Source organism: Phacochoerus africanus, chromosome 6 (assembly GCF_016906955.1).
Source record: "Phacochoerus africanus isolate WHEZ1 chromosome 6, ROS_Pafr_v1, whole genome shotgun sequence".
Classification (NCBI taxonomy): Eukaryota; Metazoa; Chordata; class Mammalia; order Artiodactyla; family Suidae; genus Phacochoerus; species Phacochoerus africanus.
This window is the reverse complement of record NC_062549.1, coordinates 51,046,838-51,070,584: the sequence shown is the minus strand read 5'-3', so window position 1 is coordinate 51,070,584 and position 23,747 is coordinate 51,046,838. Positions and strand designations below refer to the sequence as shown.

At 39.4% G+C, this 23,747-nt stretch overlaps 1 protein-coding gene across 1 annotated transcript in view; it reads left to right on the top strand.

Moving 5' to 3' along the window:
• Positions 1 to 874: 874 nt before the first annotated feature.
• Positions 875 to 23,747, top strand: part of ATP6V0D2 (ATPase H+ transporting V0 subunit d2) — a 55,823-nt gene continuing 32,950 nt past the window's right edge. The window contains exons 1-2 of the mRNA XM_047782945.1: positions 875 to 1,462; positions 15,229 to 15,400. Coding sequence (XP_047638901.1) covers positions 1,333 to 1,462; positions 15,229 to 15,400 — 302 coding nt within the window. The 5' untranslated portion in view covers positions 875 to 1,332. The remainder of the gene's footprint in view (positions 1,463 to 15,228; positions 15,401 to 23,747) is intronic.

Genomic DNA, 23,747 nt, shown 5'->3' with positions numbered 1-23,747 from the left:
TAAAACATACCCAGGGAGTTTGGGTGTGTGTGAGTTTGAGTATGCTTTGAGTTTTGAGGTCAAGTTTTGAGTTTGAATTTGAGTTTTGAGTTTGAGTATGTTGGGGGGAGGGTTGGATAATGAAAAAGAAAATAATAACTTCTGTTTATTGAATACATTCAAAGTTCTACACTGTTTGGTTCTCTGTGATTTCCAACAACTAAAACAGAATTTACATTGACTCAATCATACCGAGCTTCTTTCAGTTTGGAAATATTGAGAAGAGACTGGCGAATTTCTGACCTTTCAGTTAAGAATTTGACACAACATATGTGAAAGTGAAACACTACATATGTGAAATTGTGATCAGGATCTGTAATATACAGAAGTTCCCAGACCAGGAAATGAACCCATGCCGCAGTAGTGACCAGAGCCACAGCAGTGAAAATGCCAAATCCTCAACTGCTAGGCCACCAGGGAACTCTATATTTGATAGAATTTTTGAGCTAAGCATAGAGGAAAACTAACACTCTTTTTTAGAGCATGAAACAACAATTAAGTCCTGGCTTAAATAAACTGCATTCAGGGCTTCTGAGATCTGGTTCCTTATTTGGAATGTGGGTAATACTATCATATTAGTATGTTTCAAAGGTAGTGGCTTATTACTATAGAATCACAAGACTGTGTACCTGCTCCCAGGACTGTTTTCTGGTCTCCGTCCCTAGACTGGGGGTGGGGAGAGAAGCAGGTACCAGGCTTTGGCCACGTTAAGGCATTCCTGGCCTTTTGTTTTACAAACACCCCATACTGCTGAATTAGCTTCTCCAGGATCTCCAAACTGCCTACTTGCCTTTGATCTATTTACATTAAGTTAATTTTTTAAAGCCCTCCCTTTCTTTTTAATAGTTCTCAAGATGTTTAAAACTAATGTCATTTACAATGGAAACCTCAGAAGCTTACATGGGGAGAAAAGTTTACAAAATGTTCAGTTGTAGCAGGGGTTCTAGTAGCGAAGCTGGGAAGGCGCTAGTTGCTCTGGCAGGGAAGGAGCAGAGCCCTGACCCGCCCTCACCTGACCTCCTCCCCCGCCTCATAGCAGGGGTTTGGTTCCTGGGTTCACTAAGGTTATCTAGCTGATTCACTGTTGAGGTAAAAACAGGACTGAGCTCATGGTGTTGAAAGCCACTGAAAGCGGAGGAAACTAGTCATGAAAACCCTGACTATCAGCTGAGAGATCACTTCCCAATAACTCCTGACAAGAGCTAAGCACTTTTCTCCAGGCTGGTGCACGTCTTCAGGGCTGGTCAGGACACAGAGCTGTTTCAGCCTAGGTCGGCAGTGATCGCTTCCTCCATGTTTGAGGGCGCTGAGCTGTACTTCAATGTGGACCATGGCTACCTGGAGGGCTTGGTGCGAGGGTGCAAAGCTGGCCTCCTGACCCAGCAGGACTACGTCAACCTGGTCCAGTGTGAGACCCTGGAAGGTAAGTGCTACCCTTCTCACCTTAAAAAAAAAAGGTGTGTTGGGTGGGGAAGTGCGGGGGGCGGGGGGGTTACGGGGACGGATGACTGATGCTGCCTGCTGGAAGCTAGACTGGGGGCTTTAGTCTCAAGGCCTGAGAGTTCTGGGCAGACTCTTATTCTCAAGGCCAAGACTTCAGGGCTACATGAACTTGGAAGAGCAAAAAAAAAAAAAAAAAAATTACATCTCTATTTTCGTTATTCCCTAAGTGAAATTTAGCATTTCCTTTCATGACTGCAAGCAACAAATCACAGTAGTTAAAACTTTTGTCACCAATAAAAGGCAGTATGTTCATATCCTTATACAGTTCTTTCAGATTCCTTGAAATATCATTTATATTTTCACTATTACAAAATTATACTAGATTTGCACTCCTCCTTGATATTTCATGTCTTAAGAAGCACGTTATATAAATTTTAAATATCTTAACTGTATTTTAATATATTTAGTGTCCTTTGAATACTATATATTTTCATTGTACATATTATTTATAAATATTATTTGGGGAATGATTTTACCAAACTGTCCAAGGAGCTATAGTTAAGAAACCCCCAAAACCTTGGTCTAGAGAATTTTATGCTATCTCATTTCTCAGTATCTATTAGTATGAGAGTATGCATATTTGAGGTTTTTTTTAAATAAAGCTTAAGAAAAAAAAATCAAGAGACATTGGCATGGGAGTTCTCATTGTGGCGCAGTGGAAAAAAATCTGACTACTATTGCATGAGGATTCAGGTTTGATCCCTGGCCTCGCTCAGTTTGTCAGGGATCCGGCATTGCTGTGAGCTATGATGCAGGTAGCAGATTCGGCTCGGATCCCATGTGGCTGTGGCTGTGGCTGTGGCTGGCGGCTGTAGCTCCAATTCAACCCTCAGCCTGGGAACTTCCATGTGCTGCAGGTGCAGCCCTAAAAAGCAAAAAAAAAAAAAAAAAAGAAAAAAGAAGAAAGAAAAGATTGTGAGGATGGTTGTACAACTATAAATAAAATAAAATTCATTGAATTATTATTTTAAAAAGATATTAGTATACACCCAGGAAATCATCACCACAATCTATGCCATAGACCCATCCATTTACCTCCAAAGTTTTTCTCTTGCCCTCTGTGTATGTATGTGTATGTGTGTACTATAGTCTCTAGGATTTACTCATCTTGTATAACTGACACTCTGTATTCTTCGACTAATAGCTCACCATTTCCCCCTCCTTTCTGGAAATTACCTTTAAGCTACAGTATTTCCAAAACCTTATCAAAGATTTCACATACCAAATACAGTATTTTCATTATTAAAAACAGCTACCTTCCCTTATTTTAAAACATGCTTATAAAATCAATATAATAATGTCAGTAGTAAGGTGTTTTAAAACTTCCAGATTATTCTAGAAAAAGCAAGAAAGCAATAAGGATCAAGACTGCCAGCAAGAGTAGTAGAAGGCCAAAACCAAAACAACAAATGTGAAGATGAATTTGAAGGTTTCTCAAGTAGAGCTGAGGGCCCTGAGGTCACTTGTTTATTGTTCTGACCAGTTAAAGCCAGAGTTAGGCAAAACTGTCCAAGGTGACAGAGACCCTCTCCTTCATTAGCGACAGAAACAGCTAGACAGATCTTATAGATGAAAACTAATTCTGTTGGCTAGAAATAATCACAATATAGCCCCAAATCCTAAATCATTTCAGCATATTTAATTAGGAGTTTGGTGCCTGGAAGATGTTAATTATGTATAGAAAACTGTTATAAATTGAGGCAGAAAAAATTAATGAACACAGGGCAGAATGAGTGCTTCTGAGAGAAGCCATTTGACTGAATTCTAAATAGTGTTCAGTCAAGCTTTTAAATGGGCTGAGGAATGCAAACTTAAACACAAACAGTACATAAAATGTCTTCATGATACAAAACAAGGTTTAGCCAAGCTCACTAAAAAATTCAGAAAGACACCACACTCAGTTTCAATTTGGGAGAGAAGGAAAAGTTTCAGAGCCTTTTGAAGACCTGAAAAATGAACTTTAAAAAAAAATACAGGTGCCTACACATAGGAGTTTCCATATAATATCCAGGGGGTCATGGACCACCTGAAGTCACCCATCTCCCTGGGTAAGAAACCCTGCATATACACCTTGACATTATTAAGTTATATCTCATGGTTGCTACCTTTCTTTCTTCCCAGTAATATTTTTTTTCAACCATTTGTTTCTCAATTGTGTTTGAATCTGTTGCCAATCTATTTGGAGACGCCTGGGGATATCAAATATGAGCCCTCACACTGGGTTTTAATGACTGCTGAGAAAATCAATCTAAACAAAGTAAGGGTTTTATGTCCTCAGTGAGCAGTTGAGGACTCAGAGGCTTAGAGCGGCTGTGACTACTCTTAACAGCCTTGTCAGGGGTCAGGTGTTTAGACCTCTGCATGTGTTTTTCCACTAAAATGTCTCCCTGCTGAGAGTGAGTTGAAGATACACAAATAGGTCTATGTTCCTCTCAGCTCCCTTTTTATAGAGGAAATAACAAAGTCTGTCCTGCCTGTTTATTTTACACAATGTTGGGAAGTAAATCACTTGAGAACAGCAATGCCACTGTTGCATCTGTGAATGCACTCACAGAAACCCAGCCACGTTGTGAGCTGGCTTGAGTTAAAGAGAAGAATCAAGGACAACAATTAGGGAGTTCCCTTCGTGGCTCAGTGATTAACAAATCCAACTAGGATCCAGGAGGTTGCAGGTTCGATCCCTGGCCTTGCTCAGTGGGTCAAGGATCCGGCATTGCCCTGAGCTGTGATGTAGGTCACAGACGCAGCTTGGATCCTGCGTTGCTGTGGCTGTGACGTAGGCTGGCAGCTGTAGCTCCAATTCGACCCCTAGCCTGGGAACCTCCATATGCAGCAGTGTGGCCCTAAAATAGCTAAAATAAATAAATAAATAAAGGATTTATCTATTGGGATAGAATACAAAGACTTTAGGATTTCTTTTTTTTAATTACTTAATGAATTTTATTAAATTTATAGGTGTGCAACAATCATCACTTTAGAATTTCTATTTAGTTTTGTACATAATATGCACCATATAAATTATGGGTAAAGAAGCCTAGGTAAAAGATTATCATAATAATACTTTACGTTGAAGCAGGTACTTTCTGTAAAGAAAAGCTAACTTGGCAAAGATTCAGTTCACCTTTAGCCTTTTAAAGTCCTCTAGTCTTTAAAAGAAAAGTATACTAATATCAACAAATTGTTTTAGCACTACCTCCTAGAAATACATAAGGTTTCAGGTAAATTTGGAAGAGAGAAATATGAAGATTGAAGAAAAAAAAAAGCTTTGAAAAGGCCTAATACTTATGATTGTGTGAGTGTGGTCAGAAATATTCATCTGGTCCTGACCCTGACTAACAATGACCTGAACTAGTCACTAGGAACCTCTGTGACTCAGTCCTTCCCACAGACAGGAGAGGAAGTCATTTCACATGGCCTACATCACTGGATTGCTTGGAGGCTATATTCATATGGAAAATTCTTGAAAAGTGACTTTAAATAAAAGTTCTTTAAAGACTTGTGGTTGCCAAGGGGGAGGGGTGGTGGCAGTGGGACAGATTGGGAGTTTGGGATTAGCAGCTACAAACAATTTTATATAGAGAATGGATAAAGTACAAGATCCTACAGTATAGAACAGGGAACTGTATTCAATATCCTGTGATAAGCCATAATGGAAAAGAATATGAAAAAAAATTATATTTTTGTGTAACAGAATCACTTTGCTATACAGAAGAAATTAACACATTGTATATCAACTATATTTTAATAAAATAAACTTTTTAAAAATTTAATAAACAGTTAATTGATTAGTCAGCTTCAAAAAATTTTCTTTAGAAAGTGCTTTAAAAGTGACTAGAACCAAATAATAATGTTACGGGGTATAAAATAGTCTTTAGAAGAATACTGGTTTTGTTTTGAGTAATGTGGGGTTTTTCTGTTTTTTGTTTTATTTTGTTTTTGTTGTTTTTTTTGTTTGTTTGTTTTTTGTTGCTTTTTAGGGCTGCATCTGTGGCACATGGACGTTCCCAGGCTAGGGGTTGAATCAGAGCTACAACTGCCAGCCCACCCACACCACAGCTACAGCAACTTGGGATCCAAGCCTCATCTACCTACACCATGGCTCACAGCAACACTGGATGGTTAACTCACTGAGTGGGAGGCCAGGGATCAAAACCCTCATCCCCATGGATACTAGTCGGATTCATTTCTGCTGAGCCACAAGGGGAACTCCTAAAATTTTTTTTTCAATTTTTTTTTTCTTTTTCGGCTGCACCTGTGGCAAATGGAAGTTCCCAGGCTAGGGGTCAAACCTGCACTGCCTCAGAGACATTGCCAGACCCTTAACCTGCTGCACCACAGTGGGAACTCCTAAAGCTTTTTTTTTTTTTTTTTTTTTTAGCAGTTGTATGTTCACAACAAAATTAAGAAGAAAGTACAGAGATTCCTATTTAACCCCTGCTCCATGCATGCATAGTCTCCCCCTATTTTTAGCAACATCCCCCACCAGAGTGGTACATTGCTACAATTAGTGAGCCTTCACAGATACATCATAGTGACCCAGAGTCCATAGTTTACAGCTCAGTCACTCTTGGTATGGTATAATCTTGGGTTTGGACAAATATATATAACATGTATCCACCACTATTATATCACACAGAGTATTTTCACTCACCTAAAAATCCTCTGTTCTCTGAGGATTCTCTCTCCCCCTGGCCCCTGCCCCTGGCAACCACTGATCTTTTTGCTGCTTCCATAGTTTTGCCTTTTCCAGAATGTCACATAGTTGGAGTCATACAGTATATAGCCTTTTCAGGTGGCTTCTTTCACTTAGTAACATGCATTTGAGGTTCCTCCATGTCTTTTCTTGGCAATATTGTTATTTTCATCAGTCTTTTTAAAATTACAAACAAGACTGCTGTGAATGAATATTCTTTCCTCTTCAAAAAAGAAAAAGTAGGGTGTTCCCATTGTGGCTCATCAGGTTACAAACCTGACTGGTATCCATGAAGATGCAGGTTTGATCCCTGGCCTGGCTCAGTGAGTTAAGGATCTAGCGTTGCCATGAGTGAGCTGTGGTGTAGATGAAGACACAGCTTGGATCCTGTGTTGCTGTGGCTGTGGTGTAGGCCGACAGCTGCAGCTCCAATTTGAACCTTAGCCTGGGAACCTCAATGTGCAGCAAGAATGGCCCTAAAAAGAAAAAAAAAAAAGTAGTAAAGATAATACTTTAGAGATCTAGAATTTAGTAAGAAATAGCCTTTTCTAAGATATGTGGTGCAAATGTTCCCTGGCTTTCAGGGTGTGTTGAGAGCACCTTTACCTCATCTTCTCTGCCATCATTTCTGTGACTAGGATGAGATGAGCTGATTATACCTCACAGTTACATATTTTCCAAGTGACATGACCTTCATTCCTTTCTACCTGTGCCTGCAAGTGGGAATTAATTCGTGTATTAAGCACTTTCTAGATAGAGTGAAGGAAGTAAAGATGAAAAAGACAGTCCTTGACTTAAAATGACCCCCACTCTAGAGAATAAAAACATTGGAAAAATAAGAAACCATAAAGGAGAGTAGTTGGACCTCAAAATTCCAAATGTATGTGTTAGGTAGGATAAGATAGGGACTCTGGAGTTCTTGTCGTCGCACAGCGGAGACGAATTCAACTAGGAACCATGAGTTTGGGGGTTCGATCCCTGGCCTCACTCAGTGGGTTAAGGGTACAGCATTGCCTTGGGCTGTGGTGTAGGTAGCAGATGCGGCTTGGGTCTGGTGTTGCTGTGGCTCTGGAGTAGGACAGCAGCAATGGCTCTGATTAGACCCCTATCCTGGGTGTGGCCCTAAAAAAGGACAAAAGACAAAATAAATAAATAAATAAGACAAAAAGATAGCGACTCTGATCCTGGTAATTCAAAACAGGCCATTTATTGTTAACAAAAACAGGAGGCTTGCAATCAAACAATGAAGACACATGAAGATATCAGAGGAATGCCCTTCAGAGCATCTCCCTATAACCTTTTTCCCATGCAAATAAGGCTTCCTCACCTGAAACCAATCAGAGGATCCAAATGTGCCCCCCAGGCAAGAGGTCGAATCAGAGTTGTAGCCACTGTTCTATGCCACAGTCACAGCAATGTCAGATCTGAGCCGTGTCTGTGACCTACACCACAGCTCATGGCAATGCCTGGATCCTTAACCCACTGAGGGAGGCCAGGGATCAAATCTGCAACCTCATGTTTACTAGTTGGATTTGTTTCTGTTGCGCCACAATGGGAACTCCTAAAATATATTTTCTATAGGATTGTCCAGATACAAAGAAACTGTGAAAGGATACAAATGAAACTAAAAATAGTAGTTACTGGGGATAGTAAGGAATGGCAGGGGTGGTGGACAGGTAGGTGATAAGTAGGAAAACTTTTACTGTTTACCTGTATTTGTACCTACTACTTTTTTTTTTTTTTGTCTTTTTAGGGCTGCATCTGTGGCATATGGAAGTTCTCAGACTAGAGGCTGAATAGGAGCTGCAGCTGCCAGCCTGTACCACAGCCACAGCAACGCAGGATCTGAATCATGTCTTCAACCTATACTCACTCATGGCAATGCCCGATCCTTAACCTGCTGAGCGAGGCCAGGGATCAAACCCACATCTTCATGGAAACTAGTCGGTTTGTTACCATTGAGCCATGACAGGAACTTCCACCTACTACTTACTTTTTAAATTAAACACTTCACTTAGAATGAAGACTTATTTCAAAGTGCTTTCTTCAAGCTCCCTTAGACATTATTTGTACCTCTAATAATAGCAGTTACTTTCTCTACCTTGTCTTAAATATGACAATTGTTCCCCTGCGGCACAATTGGATCTCTGCAGCACCAGGGTGCAGGTTCGATCCCCAGCCCAGCACAATGAGTCAAAGGATCCAGTATTGCTGCAGCTGTGCTTCAGGTGGAAGCTGAAGCTGGGATCTGATCCTTGGCCAGGGAATTCCATATGCTGTGGGGCAGCCAAAAAAGGAAAAACAAAACAAAACCAAAAAAACACATAAAAATCGTACATACAGTACTGTCAATTTTCTGTTCATTAATACTTCCATGGCTTTATCAGGCAGGATAAACATCGCTTAGTTTAAAAGGCTGGAGCAGTCTGTCCCATCTCTACCTGGTAAGCATTTCCTCAGAACTTTTCTACCTTTTCTATAGTTATTTTCAACCACAAATGCCATTCTCTGTCCTGCTTGCCTGGAGAGCACTTCATTCCTCTCTAGAGCCTCCACTGCAGAATCACTTTCTCTATAAACCCTTTTCTAGTATATCCCTTCTGTGATAGAATTGATAAATCTCAATTTTGTGCTCTACTATACCTTGCAGTGGACCTAATTCTGTGCAGTATCTGTGACATTTGCATAAGTATGTCATCCTGGGGCAGGACATTTGTCTCATTTCTCTATCTTACCCCTGAATTATCACAGTTAAGGGCTTAACTCCTCAATGAATAAATGAATCTATCCCCTCCTAACTGTAAATGTCTCAAGAGCAGAAACTAAAACTCTGTCTAGTAATGGAGGTGTTAATTAACTAGATGGGAGAATTCTTTCACAATGGAAACGTAAACCAAATCACCACCATGTACACTTTAAATATCTTACAATTTTATTTGTCATTTATACTTCAATAAAGCTGAAATTTTTAAGCCTTTTTTTTTAAGGTAGGAACCACACCTTATTCTTTTTTGTCTCCTAGCTTCCCTAGCCTAAGGCCATGTTTTGCACATAATAAGAATCTGAAAATACACATTAGAAATGTCTGCTTGTTTAAGTCCTTGTTCTTCTACTTTTTTGCTTAGGGAGGTCAAGCCAGCTGCTTAACTTTTAGCCATGGTGCTTTCTTATCTGATATTTAGATGGTATCTCCCTTGCCTGACTCCTGGATACCCAGGGAATTCAAAATTTCTGAAAATGTTTTGTAAACTGTAAATCATAAGAATTCCTGGGCAGTTATAAGAACACCCCCAGAAGGGCAGTGTATATACAACAAGAATTAATTTGCCCTCTTCTGCTGGACTTTTTAATTCCTAAAATAATCCTTCACATTTCCTGGTTATGGTTAATAGTGTTTGGTATATGATTCTAAGTAATTGATCTTATTCACCTCCAATTAGCCCTGGTTTGCTTTGGAAATACTCATTCTATAAGTAATTAAAAACAATTGAAAAATATAAGAAGAGTTTGAACCTATAAATGGGAAATATATTTGAAAGTGAATCACATCTTGAGGACAGCAGGTTAGGAAAATGCTGATGAGATGAAAGTGGTAGGTGTTGGGAGGGAAGTTGAGATAAAAAGACATTCTAGGTTCTTGGGGAGAATTAGCAAACTACAGATGAAAACAAAAGCATGCAGGTGAAGAGTAAAGCAGTTTGGCTTTACTATCATACCTGGAGATAAGGCAGGACTTTAGGCTGGGAAAATTTTTGAAAGACGTTATCTAATTATAAAGCTTCAAAATATTGAATGAGGAAAGAGACACGTCTGAATCTTCAGTCAAACACTTGTAAGTATAGAACACACAAACAAGTTATTTCTTTGAGCCTCAGTTTCTTCATCTGTGAAATGGGGGTTATTGTTAAGGTTAAGAGATAATGTATATTAAAATCATGTTAGTGATAAAACACTCTATGAGTATTATGAAAGTTGTTTTCAATCTCCCTAAAACTCAGTAGCTCCAAGCTACTTATAGGATCATTATAAGATCAATTTTTTTTTTTCCTTTTTGGCCACAGCTAGACATATGGTGTTCCCGGGCCAGGGATCAGCCTGAGCTGCAGTTGCAATCTAAGCCACAGTTGAGACAACTTGGAATCCTTAATCCATTATGCCAGGCGAGGATCAAACCTGCGTCCAGGGCTCCCAAGAGGCTGCCAATTCTGCTGTGCTGCAGCAGGAACTAAGATCAAAGTATTTCTTAAGCAAAGATGAAGGACATGCAGGGTTTGGCAGAATCTATTAAGAAAGATTGTCATAGTGATCTAGGCTTCAGATGGTCATTCTAAACTGGGGATATAAGGCATGGAAATCTGGTAAGATATTAAGGAACAATGAAGGGGATTTGAAGTTAATAAAGCACCAAAGAGGACTGAGGTTTTATTACCATGAGAATGGCAGCACCTTAGCAAAAATGGAGCAAGAAGAGTCTGGTTTTATAGTTACTGATAGGTTTATTAAAATATAAATAATTAGGAGTTCCCATCATGGCTCAACAGTAACAAACCCTACTATGATCCATGAGGATTCAGGTTTGATCCCTGACCTCACTCAGTGGGTTAAGGATCCACCGTTGTGATGAGCTGTGGTGGAGGTCTCAGACACGGCTCAGATCTGGCATTGCTGTGGCTGTGGTGTAGGCCAGCAGCTGTAACTCTAATTCAACCCCTAGCCTGGGAACTTCCATATGCTGTGGGTGTGGCCCTAAAAAGAAAAAAAAAAAGATATTGTGGCAGATTCCATTACATTATTCAGGAAAATCCTGGTTTAGAGAATAAAAATTAAAGTTTTAGCCAAATGAGTCAAATTACTTTGGAAATAGATGGGTTCAAGTGAGAAAAAAACAAAAGCAAGACTCTTTATCTACATCATCTTTTAACCCCACAATAGGATTTCCCTGGTAGTAGCAGGCTAAGGATCTCATGTTGTCATTGCTGTGGCTTGGGTTTGATCCCTGGCCTGGGAACTTCTACAATGGTGGACACAACCAAAAATAAAAAATAAAACTTAAAAAAATTCCCTGCAACAACTGGAAAGCTTAGCTTCTATATCCATTTTGTAGATGAAAGTGAGTTCAGAAATGCCAGATAACTTCCCCACATTCAGCACCAGCAGAGGATGGGGAAGAAGGGGGGGTGGGGGTGGGGGAGGGGGTCTGCTTGAAGATAGCACTCTTCACAGGTACCTCTGAAGGTGCTTCCCTGCCATTACCTACCTGAGTGAGGTGAGAAAGGTTTGGACATTCATTTTTATAAAGTCCCAACAGGAAGTGGCACAGAGAAAAAAAATTGTCTGCCCAACAAATTAATAGTGAGGAGATAATGACCAGATAGTTGTCCTATCTTCATGGCAAAGGGATCTAGGATGATTCTCTGAACCCAGTGACTGAAGCCCACAGAAGAGACATTTTTACATTATGACCCTGTGGACAAACATGCAGACACATGTGCATATATGCTACTCTGGGTGATGTCCTCTGATCCTTGTTATAATAGCAGAATCTATTCCCTTTATGCTATTGTGTTTGGGAGCTATAAAATTGATTTAGTTGGTAGTGATCTCACAGTTCCTCTTGAATAAAAAGAGAAAAAAAAATGCCACTTGCCACACCACTCTGGATAAAAAAAGAGTGCAATTTTCCAAAGTGTTCTCTGTGGGTGGCTCCATTGTTTTCTAGTAGCTTGGGAGGTTCTGTACCAAACTCTTTGCAAAGAAATCATTCCAATTAATGTATTCAAGGCTTTCAGTTCCTACCGTTAAGAAGCCTGTTTATTCCAAATGTATTTGACCACAACCATCAATTCATTGCCTACTTATTTAGATAAGCACTTGGGGAAATGCAAGGAAAAAAAAATTTGATTCCATTTTTAAAGCTAGAAAGCTATAAGCATTCTTGTCATTATTGAGTGATAATGATATTATCTCAGAGCAAATATTTCAGGTCCTAAGATTTTGTTAAAAACAGAATGTACATGTTACTTGGATCATCTTGGGGCCGGGGACACAGAGCTCCTTCTATCCCAACTGTCTCTCCACCAACCACAGTATTACAGGTTTCCTTACTTGAGACATTTAATTTCAGATTCTCACTGGAACTGAAAGGTTTGGAAGTTATTTTGCTTAAAGGAAACATATGTCATATGAGCAAAATATCATGGTTTTTGGAAGCAATACCGTTTTGTGTCACTTCTGTTGGCAAATATTCCTCAGTGCTGAGAATGCAAACTGTCAAATTGCATAAAAATCTGAACTATCAAAATAAAAGCCAAATGACATGGCAAAAGAGTTACAGGGTTTTTTTTTTAAATTAAATTAATTAAATAGGTAATTGGGCAAATAAATTCTGCAGTCAGATGAAGAGCATCTCTGATGCATGATCTACTCCAGACACTGAGAAAGGATGCCCGTCTCCTGAAGCTCAAAGACTCAAGAACCACTTGAGTGCGTAACTGCAAGTCCTCCCTCCCCCCTAGCTACCAGAGCAACCAGTTCAGAGCCCATATGGGCTCCCTGTTATCCTTAGGATGAAGGTGGTCACACCATGCCTTCCTAGGGACAACCCCTGCTTCCCTCTCTTGGCTTCATTTCTCCTCTCTCCCACTCAATGCTTGAACAACTCTGAACTGTTCTTGCGCCTACCATACCTGGGCTAATTCATGGAGTGCCTTTCTTGTGCCCTTCCGCAGCACTTTACTGCCCACCTCTGGCTGAACCTTCTTCTGGAAACTTTCCTAGGCTTTTTTGCTCTCATCCCTGTGAATCTTCCTCTCATTTTCTACGTTTCCATTAATCAAGGTTATCTTTATCACTGAACTTACTTGTTTGAAACATGTTTATTGTGGCTCCACCCCCACCAAATTGTGTTTCTTTGAGGAAGAGGAATATATCTCATCCATCTTTGGGTCTCCTGTGGTTAAGAGCACATAATAGATGCTAATGAATGTTTGAAAGAAAAATGTAATAAGCTCTAGGATACCATATTGGCAGCAGTTGTGTGTAGATGGTGCCAAAGACATTTTCAATATTCAGATATTTAAGAACATTTATGTGTTAGGTACTATACAAGGAACCAAAAGATAAGAGCTATAACTAAGAAAGCAGAACTGCCTTTTTGGAGTTAACATATTAAGACTAATGCTGTGCTACAAGTATTACCCAAGTATTTTCTTGTTTGTTTGTGAGGTTTTTTTTGGCTGCACCCATGGCATGCAGAAGTTTCAGGGCCAGAGACTGAACTCATGCCACAACAGCAACCCAGGAACGACAATACCAGATTCTTAACCCACTGAGCCACCAGGGAACTTCTGCTAATCAAGTACTTTTAAATCCAGATGAATGAGATTGGAAAATTCTGCCAGACAGAATTAAGGCTTTATAAGACAATTGATAATGTAATTTAATTCACTGGAAATAAAATGCAGGTTTCTAATACTGGTTGGCTTTCACTCCATTTATCAATGGGAATTTGAGCAAGTCATTAACCTCTTTGAGTTTCAGGGTTCTTATCTATAAAAGAGGGTAAAAATCATTCTTAACTCTTATGGCTGCCATGAGTGTTAAATGAGATAATATACTCCTGATATACGACCTGATACACAATAAGCACTCAATCACTAGTAACTGTTATTTTAAAGTTGAAGGAGGGAGTTTCCATCATGGTGCAGTGGAAACGAATCTGACTAGGAACCATGAGGTTGCGGGTTCAATTCCTGGCCTTGCTCAGTGAGTTAAGGATCTGGCGTTGAGGTTGCGGGTTCAATTCCTGGCCTTGCTCAGTGAGTTAAGGATCTGGCATTGCTGTGAGCTATGGTGTAGGTTGCAGACTCAGCTCAGATCTGGCATGGCTGTGGCTGTGGTGTAGGCCATCGGCTACAGCTCCGGTTAGACTCCTAGCCTGGAAACCTCCATATGCCGTGGGTGTGGCACTAAAAAGGACAAAAGACAAAAAAATAAAAATAAATAAATAAAGTTGAAGGGTACATTATAATGAGTGATCTGAAAAGGGGACATTTCTAAGAGTGGGATCGAATCAGTATTCACAAAACTGGGTGCGAAGAAAACAAATGGTTTGTTCAAGATGAAATGACAATAAGTGAAGTTGGAAATGAATTAAATTATCTGGTAACCCAAAATAATGCCATTCAAAGGATGGCTGGCAACAACAAGATTCTACTGTATTGCACAGGGAACTGTATTCAATATCTTGTAATAAACTATAATGGAAAACAACCTGAAAATGAATATATATATATATATATATATATATATTCTTAGAACACACATATGTACACACACATATATATAAAGCTAAATTACTGTACACCAAAAATTAACATAATGTTGTAAATCAACTATATTTTTTAAAATAAAATATATTAAAAAAAAAAAAAGATGCCTAGCATGGTCCCATGGAAATGATGTTGGAATTTAAGAGTAAGGAGACCTTTCATAGCGTCATCTCTACTATTATGTAACTCCCAATTAGCCCCATTGAAACTCAGTTTCTTCATCTTTAATCAAAGGATTTTGATGGCTGCCTATTTCACCTCCCATGCCCATAGCAAATATCAGTAATAATTTTTTTTCCAATCAAGCTGGGATTGAGCCTTAGTATCCTTCTTTAACAGTTTTCTTAGCAAGCCAGTTTTCCAAACGACTGAAGCTGGCTCAGGTAAAACCAATTCTCAATCTCTGGACTGGTTGGTTGTTAACGTTCTTTTCAGCTATGCTAAATAATAGCAGGGTTTTTAGGTATTGAAAATTTTTATGTTTTACTAGAATATCTATATGAAAACTGAATTGTTTAAAGATTAACATTCAAGTCTAAATCATATGTAGCCCTTATGTTAAGGTCTAATAAGATAATAATAATGGGATGCAATTATCATAAGTTAGCATAAATTCTTGAATGTTCAAAATTTCACCTGATTTGGTGTTTCATTTAATTTCAGATCTGAAAATTCATCTCCAGACCACTGATTATGGCAACTTCTTGGCTAATCAACCAAATCCTCTTACTGTTTCCATTATTGACACAGAGATGAGGAAAAAGCTATGCAGAGAATTTGAGTATTTCCGGAATCATTCCCTGGAGCCTCTGAGCACCTTCCTTACGTACATGACGTAAGTGATGTAAGTGGAGAGGCCTTGCCCCTCCCCAGTGGAATTGTGCCAACAACCCCTAATGTAATGTAGGGGTATTAGGCTGGCACTGGGCTTGAGACCTTTTCTTTTTTTTTTTTTTATGGGTGTACCCACGGCATATGGAAGTTCCCAGGTCAGGGACTGAATCTGAGCCACAGCTGCAGCAATGCTGGATCCTTTGACCCATTGCGTTGGGCTGGGCATCAAACCTGCACCTCTGCAGAGACCTGAGCTGCTGCAGTTGGACTCTTAACACATGCTGCCACAGTGGGAACTCCTTAAGACCTTTTCTATTGTTTCTGAGTTTGATTACCTTCAAACCTGAGCAAGTGATAAGCTCATAGAACCACATTTTCACTGTTAGAAAATAGAAAATGTTAGAAAATGTTAGATTTCATTTATTTATGAACATGATTATGCAGATGGCGATGGCCTCTATGTAAAGCAGTGCTTTCAGTTTTCATTCTAAAAAATAATAAGAACTGCTGATGCTTAAAAAGTTCCCAGCTGCTGGTACTGAAGATAGATACTATGCGACATTTTCAAATCACTTGTCAGGGTGGGGTTGCAATAACACAAATTGTTCTTAAGGTCTCATCTCCCCTTTCTGGGTTTCCCTTGCAACAGCATAAGGAAAGCCTGTCATTGCTATACATGTTTTATTTTTATCCCTTTCTATCACCAGTGGTTCCAATCTTTCAAGCCCTTCTCTCTAAAAAAATGTTTGAACTTGGGAGTTCCCATTGTGGCTCAGCGGAAATAATCCAACGAGTACCCCTGAGGATGCAGATTCCATCCCTGGCCTCGCTCAGTGGGTTAAGGATCTGGCGTTGCCGTGGGCTGTGGTGTAGGTTGCAGACATAGCTTGGATCCTGCATTGCTGTGGCTGTGTCATAGGCCTGCAGCTTTAGCTCTGATTCAGCGCCTAGCCTGGGAACTTCTGTATGCCACAGGTGGGGCCCTAAAAAAAAAAAAAAAAATTTGAACTTCGACACAAGAGTAAATTGTATTTATTAACCCAGTTAATACATTATATTCAGTGCTCAAAACTTCGGGCCTCTCTAGTTGTCCTAGCTGACAAGCTAGGACTAAATGGCCATAGTACATGAAATATTTACCAGGTATTTACAATGTAAATGTAATATACAAAAGACCCAGGCCCTAGGCTGGTTGGGAAAAGCATGACATAAAAATGTCCCTCTATTCTACATGTCCCCTCCTTCCCCACTCAGTTCCTCTCCTTGAAAGTAACTTCAGTTTCTTAGGTATTTTTCTAGAAAAATCTACATATACTTTGTGTATGTATATTGATACACACTCAACCTCCCCACCCCCCATTTCAAATATGTACAAATGGATCAGTTTTTTCCCCACTTAATATACCTTAGAAATATCCTCATCAATGTCATACTTTATAAACAACTGCACAGAAGTCTGTGTTTGGTATGTATCATGGCTCAATTTATCAGGCATCTATTAACAAATAATTAACTTTTTTTTCCATCAGAAAAAGTTTTGTAACTAGCTTGTTCCTGCGTAGATCTTGAATTTATTTCCAAGCTAAATTTCTAGCAATGGGAGTGGTGAGTCAAAGGAATAAACTTTTTATTTATTTTTTTGTTTTTAGGGCCACACCTGCAGTACAAGGAAGTTCCCAGACTAGGGGTCAACTCTGACCTGCAGCTGCTGGCCTATGCCACAGCCACAGCAATGCCATATCCTTAACCCACTATGCTTGGCCAGGAATCAAACATGTTTCCCAGCACTGCAGAGACAACACCAATCCTGTTGTGCCCAGTGGGAACTCCTAATTTGTATTTTTTTTTTTTTTTGCTTTTTAGGACCACACCCACAGCATATGGAGGTTCCCAGGCTAGGGATCCAATTAGAGCTACAGCTGCCAGCCTACCCCACAACCACAGCAACATCAGATCCAAGCCTCATCTGAGAACTACACCACAGCTCATGGCAACACTGGCTCCTTATTGCACTGAGCGAGGTCAGGGATAGAACCCTCAACTTCATGGTTCCTATTCAGATTCGTTCCCGCTGCACTATGATGGGAACTACTGTCTTTTTTTTTTATTGGAGTATTTAATATTTTTTGTTGATATATAAGGGCTCTTTGTAAATTAAGAAAGTTAAAATTATTTTCTCAGTTTGATATAATTTAAATTATAGTTGATAATTTAATTTTTATAGTTTGGGGGTTTTTACTATAGGAACATTGAAAAATTTTAATTAACTATCATCATCAATATTTTCACTATATAATCTTCTAATTATTGTGTCCTACTTAGAAAGGCATTTTCTACTCCAATTCATAAATAAATTCACCTGTGTTTTCTTCCATTCTTTTGTTCTTGTTGACATATCATTTTTTATATTTAAAACCTGGGTTCATCTAAAATTTATTTTGGTGTAAGGAATGAGACTTGGCATCCAGCTCAAATTGTGTTTCCCCATTGCTATCCAGTTGTTTCTGTACCATTTCCATAAATAAGCAAGTAGAAGAAATTATTCTAGTTCAAGGCAGGAGGACATCATTGATGTACTTGAAGCATGTTGTTAGTGCCTATGTTTCTTGCTTGTGCAATCAATCTTCCTGTCGGCACTGTAGTCTAAGGTTTATTTATAGGCACAGATGCTGACATTTTTAAAGAATCCACCAATATACAACTAGTTGAGGCTGAAGATCAGATGTGAACTTGGCTTTGATGTAGTCCAAAGTTCAAACACTTTACTTGAGAAGGATTCTGGAAAGCCTTCCTAGAAGGGCTGACATTATTGCCAAGCCTGCAGTGGAATTTTGGAATGGAGCGGAATTCAGAGATTCAGGAGAAAGCTGAGTATCTGGTGTTGAAGCATGTAGATGGGACGGATGCTGCCTGCAGGACTAATAACTGATCAATTTTGGTTGGAGCAGGCTGTGCAAAACAGAGGGTGGGGGAGAAAAATGAGGAAGGGAGGCTAGAGAAGGAAATTCCAGTCAGATTATGGAGTCTTCAGTGGCAAGCTCAGGAAGTTGGTCTTTATCACATCAGAGTATTTTTCGTGTGTGTGTATGTGTGTATATGTGTTGTTAGTATCTGCAAGACCCTTCCTTAAAAAAGTCTCAAATAGAAACCCCAAGTGTAAAAGAAACGAAAGAAAAGGCCAGGTTTGCTCCCATAGCAGCTGAGGTGAAGTAGAACATGATTGAGCTTTGGACCAAGTCAGACAGTTCATATCTAATCTCGAAGGCTGTCTGTGAGAGAGGCTTTGCAAGCAGTGGTGCCACCTGCAAAAATGTCTGGCTGGGCAATTATGGAGACATTAAAGACTCCTGAGCTGAAAGACAAGGTGACCCTAGTTGTATGACAATAGAAATGACAATCACAATGCTAGACAACATTTACTATTACTATTTAATATTGCTATTACTATATGCCAGGGCTCTGTTGAGTGCTTTACAAATTTTGTCTCATTTACCCCTTTTGATAAGTTTTAGTCAGTTCTTAGCATTTTAAGGATGAGGAAACTAAAACAAGTACAGTCACTTGCCCAAGTCACAGATTTGAAAAGTGGAGAAGTCATGATTTGAAATAAATGTTAGCAGTAGGCCTTGTAAAATTATTTTGCTCAGATTTAGATGAGTTCAGAAAATCTGACCTGTGATGATTCTAGAGGTCAGTCCAATTTTAACTGAATGGGAAAGCTGCCAGGTTGTGTAATTTTAGGTGGAGAGACAGTCTCACTTGATAAAAAAATTTCCCCAAATATATTAAGAAATGCTCTAGCTCTAAGAAGGTCTTTGAGTTATTTGGTCAGTGGGACCTCTTATGTGATGATTCTGCGATTTACTATTGTTTCCTAATTATAGAATCTTAAACCTGGAAGAAGGCTTAGCTTTAATTAATCAAGCCTTTTTCTTTCATAACAAATACCATGTTAAAATATACTCTATATTTTTTGATACAAAAGAACTTACAAAACAGGAACAGTCTCAAAGATTTGGAAACAAAATTTGTGGTTACAAAAGGGAAAACCGGAATTCCCGTCGTGGCGCAGTGGTTAAGGAATCCGACTAGGAACCATGAGGTTGTGGGATCGATCCCTGCCCTTGCTCAGTGGGTTAACGATCTGGCGTTGCCGTGAGCTGTGGTGTAGGTTGCAGATGCAGCTCGGATCCCGCGTTGCTGTGGCTCTGGCGTAGACCGGCGGCTACAGCTGATGAACCCCTGGCCTGGGAACCTCCATATGTCGCGGGAGCGGCCCAAGAAATGGCAAAAAGACAAAAAAAAAAAAAAATAGGGAAAACCTTGGGGAGAGGGATAAACTAGGAGATTGGGATTAACATATACACACTACTATTTATAAAATAGATAGGTCACAAGGACCTACTGTATGGCACAGGGAAATCTACTCAATATTCTATATGGGAAAAGAATCTGAAAAAGAATGGATATATGTATATGTATAACTGGTTCACTTTGCTGTACACTGAAACTAACACAACATTGTAAGTCAACTCTACTCCAGTAATTTTTAACAAAATATAAACTCTGTTCCAAAAAATATTACATAAAATTCCAAATATTTCTAATCATTAGAAAAATTTAAGAACTGTATTAAGAATACTGGTTATGGAGTTCCTGTCATGGCGCAGTGGAAACGAATCTGACTAGGAACCATGAGGTTGCGGGTTCAATCCCTGGCTCGCTTGGTGGGTGAAGGATCCAGTGTTGCTGCGAGCAGTGGTGTAGGTCACAGACGCAGCTTGGATCTGGCGTTGCTGTGGCTCTGGTGTAAGCTGGTGGCTACAGCTCCGATTAGACCCCTAGCCTGGGAACCTCCATAAACCGCGGGTACAGCTCTAAAAAGACAAAAGAAAAGAAAAAAGAAAAAAAATATATCGGTTATCACAAATCCCTGGGTAGAATTGTTAATGCAAAATTGTATCTGGAAATGTAGTTTTGTGTTAGTATTGTTAGTAGCATTGTAATGAACATGTTTTAATTTATCTTCTTCCTCTACCGTCACCCCCTTCCTCTCTCCCTCCCTCTCTCTCCCACAACAAACTCTTTGAATTTGTTCTTCAGTATCTCTATCTGGACTCACACTCCCTGGGCAATGAAAATTGGTTGAATCAATATACAATCCTGTATTTAGCAGCATCTTATACATACATATAGAAACATACTTTCGGACAATTTAAGACTATATTTTATTTATTGGTTAGTTATTGTCCAGTGTGTTAGGGGTAAAAACCAGATCATGCCTGCAGATAATGTTTTGTGTAACCAGGTCGGTGTTTAGAGTACTTTTTTTTTTTTTTTGGTCTTTTTGCTATTTCTCGGGCCGCTCCCACGGCATATGGAGGTTCCCAGGCTAGGGGTCGAATCAGAGCTGTAGCCACCTGCCTACGCCAGAGCCACAGCAACGCTGGATCCGAGCCCCTTCTGCAACCCACACCACAGCTCACGGCAACGCCGGATCGTTAACCCACTAAGCAAGGGCAGGGACCGAACCCTCAACCTCATGGTTCCTAGTCGGATTCGTTAACCACTGCGCCACAATGGGAACTCCTAGAGTACTTTTTAAAAATATGTCTAGTTAAGGCTTGCATCATCCATTTAGACACGGTCTTCAACACTCCCTTTTATCTTATAATCTTCAGGTATTTAGGTTACTTATCAGACCCCCGAAGATATTTACTCTCACTAGAGGTTTTACCTACATCTCTACACAAAAACCCTGCAAAGAAATGTTTATATCTCCCATTTTCAAGTTAGAGAAACTGAGGCTCAATGAATTAATGTGAATTTCAAAGTCACGACATTATTAAGAGATTTGGAAAGAATTTGATTTCAGATCCATCATTCTAGAAAGCTAATGTAATCTTGCACTGGCCCAGTAGTTTACAAAAAGGCCTTAAAAAATAAATATATTCCTGGGAGTTCCCTGGTGGCTCAGTGAGTTAAAGATCTGATGTTGTTATTGCTGTGGTTCTGGTTACTTCTGTGGCTCAGGTTCGAGTCCTTGCCCAGGAACTTCTGTACACTGTAGACTGGCCAAAAAAAAAAAAAATGTATTTCTGATACCTATCCCAGGAGTGGGACCCACCTGTATTTTGGAAGGTACCCAGTTTATTCTGATCTGCAGCCCTGATAAAAAATGCCTCAGTAGGATGCATTTTATGACCTGAAAGTCATTTTCACAATTATTCTATGAAGTTTTTTGCTACAGCTAATTACACAGATAGCATTATCTCCTTGTCAGAGGCCAGAGAGTTCAACTGCACCAAATCCTAGGTATTCTGAATCTCAATCCATGGTTTGTCCCAACATGTCATGTGATTTGCCTGCCCTGGCAGCATCCAGGTGTGCTCTGCAGAGTCTGGAGATGTGTTACCATAACAAAAGGTGTACCTGTGCAGGACAGGTGTCCAATAGTTCTGAAACTATTTTTCTTATCTCTCTTTGAGAACATATTGCAAAATCAAGTGTCTATCTAGCACCTGTGAATTTCTATCAAGTAGGATTACTTCCTGCTCTATTAGGAAATGTCCAAGGCATCATTATGAAAATGATTAAGTCAAACCTAATATATATAGTCTAAATTTAAGGTGAATGATAAATATAATCTAAGCATTGCACATGTGTGTGATATAATTATTGTAAATGCGAAACTTGTTTTGGAAATCTGGAATGGATATTTTTAAATGCTTAATAGCAGGCAGATCTGGAAGTTTTGTGTACTATAATTATACACAGTGGCGTGAAACAAAGGAATGAATCCAATAGCATTTTAATTGAGACTATGTAATATAGGCTTAGATTGTTTTATTTTTCTTCCCTCCTACTCAACAGTTTCCAGCAGCATTTCAACTTCTTCTGTCTTTTGAGATTAGCCGTCTGATTTAAATAATCTTTTAATATTCAAAATACTAATTTATTTTAAGGTTATTTTAACCTTTTAAAATAATCAAATCTTCTCAATATAGATGAGTAAGGAAATATAATCTTCAATACTCCACATTAATATCAACCAAGAATTGTAGGTTAAGGAACACACAGTGAAGAAATCTTTTTTTTTTTTTTAGGACCACACCTGCATGATATGGAAGTTCCCAGGCTAGGAGTCAAATCAGAGCTGCAGCTGTCAGCTACAGCCACAGCCAGAGCAACTCAGGATCCAAGCTGTGTCTGCAACCTATACCACAGCTCATAGCAATGCCAGATCCTTAACCCACGAGCAAGGCCAGGGATCAAACCTGCATCCTCATAGATACCAATAGGATTCTTAACCCACTGCACCATAATGGGAACTCCAAGAAATCTTTGAAGATTCATGTATAACAGCTAATCAAAGTCGTGCCTCTCCCAGTGATGTTTTATAACTCTTCTGCATTCTTTGCACAGTGCTGTACATTAGGGGGCTGTACACCTTGGTTTACCCTAAAGAGTTTCCCAGGATCTGGTCTTTTCAGTGCTAAAACCAGGAAAGTCCTCAGTAAACTGGATGAGTTGGTTAATTCATCACTTGTTAGTCAAAACCTGAATAACATAATTCTGTGTCACTAAGCGTGTACATCTAACAGAACAGACATGTATCCCCAAAGAATAAAAAAAATAAGACAGAATTAAACAACAGCTATCTTAGAGGCTTAAACATTCAGTTGAAGGAGACTGGAGGATGAAATAACTCCTTATTTTTAAAATTTTTTTGCACAGAAAGTAGAATTTGAGTCAGTATTTCAAGGGGGCCTCAGATTGAAGGAATATGTGCATTATGAGAAACAAAAAGACTTTGTATCTGGAGATAAGTCATCTCATATGTGGCTGGAGCCTGGCCAAGAGCAGGAGCATGGACTGAGGTATGAGAGACAAAAGCCTGGCTCAACTTAGGACTCTGACCTCAGTCTCTATGAGTAACAGTCCATCAAGGAAGGCTTTTCAGAAAGGGTGCTAGCATTTGCAGGGTTCAAGCAGCCAAGTCTTTGTAGCTAGTAACTAGATACACTAAGATGTGACATCAGGGCACTCCAAATATCACTTCAGAGGTGCCATTTTTTCTTTTTCATTTGTTTGTGTTTAGTTTTCTGCTCTTACTGCCTTGAAAAGTGAGGGGGAATGAACTGATATATGTTTCCAGAAGATGATTCTGCTGGTATTATGAAAGATGCCTTGAAGAAATGGGGTGTGCAGCAGAGAAACCGCAGATGAAGCTACTTTAAAAGTTTAGACTGGAAATGTTGACATTAGCGATAGGAAGGAGGGGACAGTGGTTAGATGCATTTGAGAGGCAGACTTAACAGAATTTGGCTTGTTTGTTTGTTTATTTA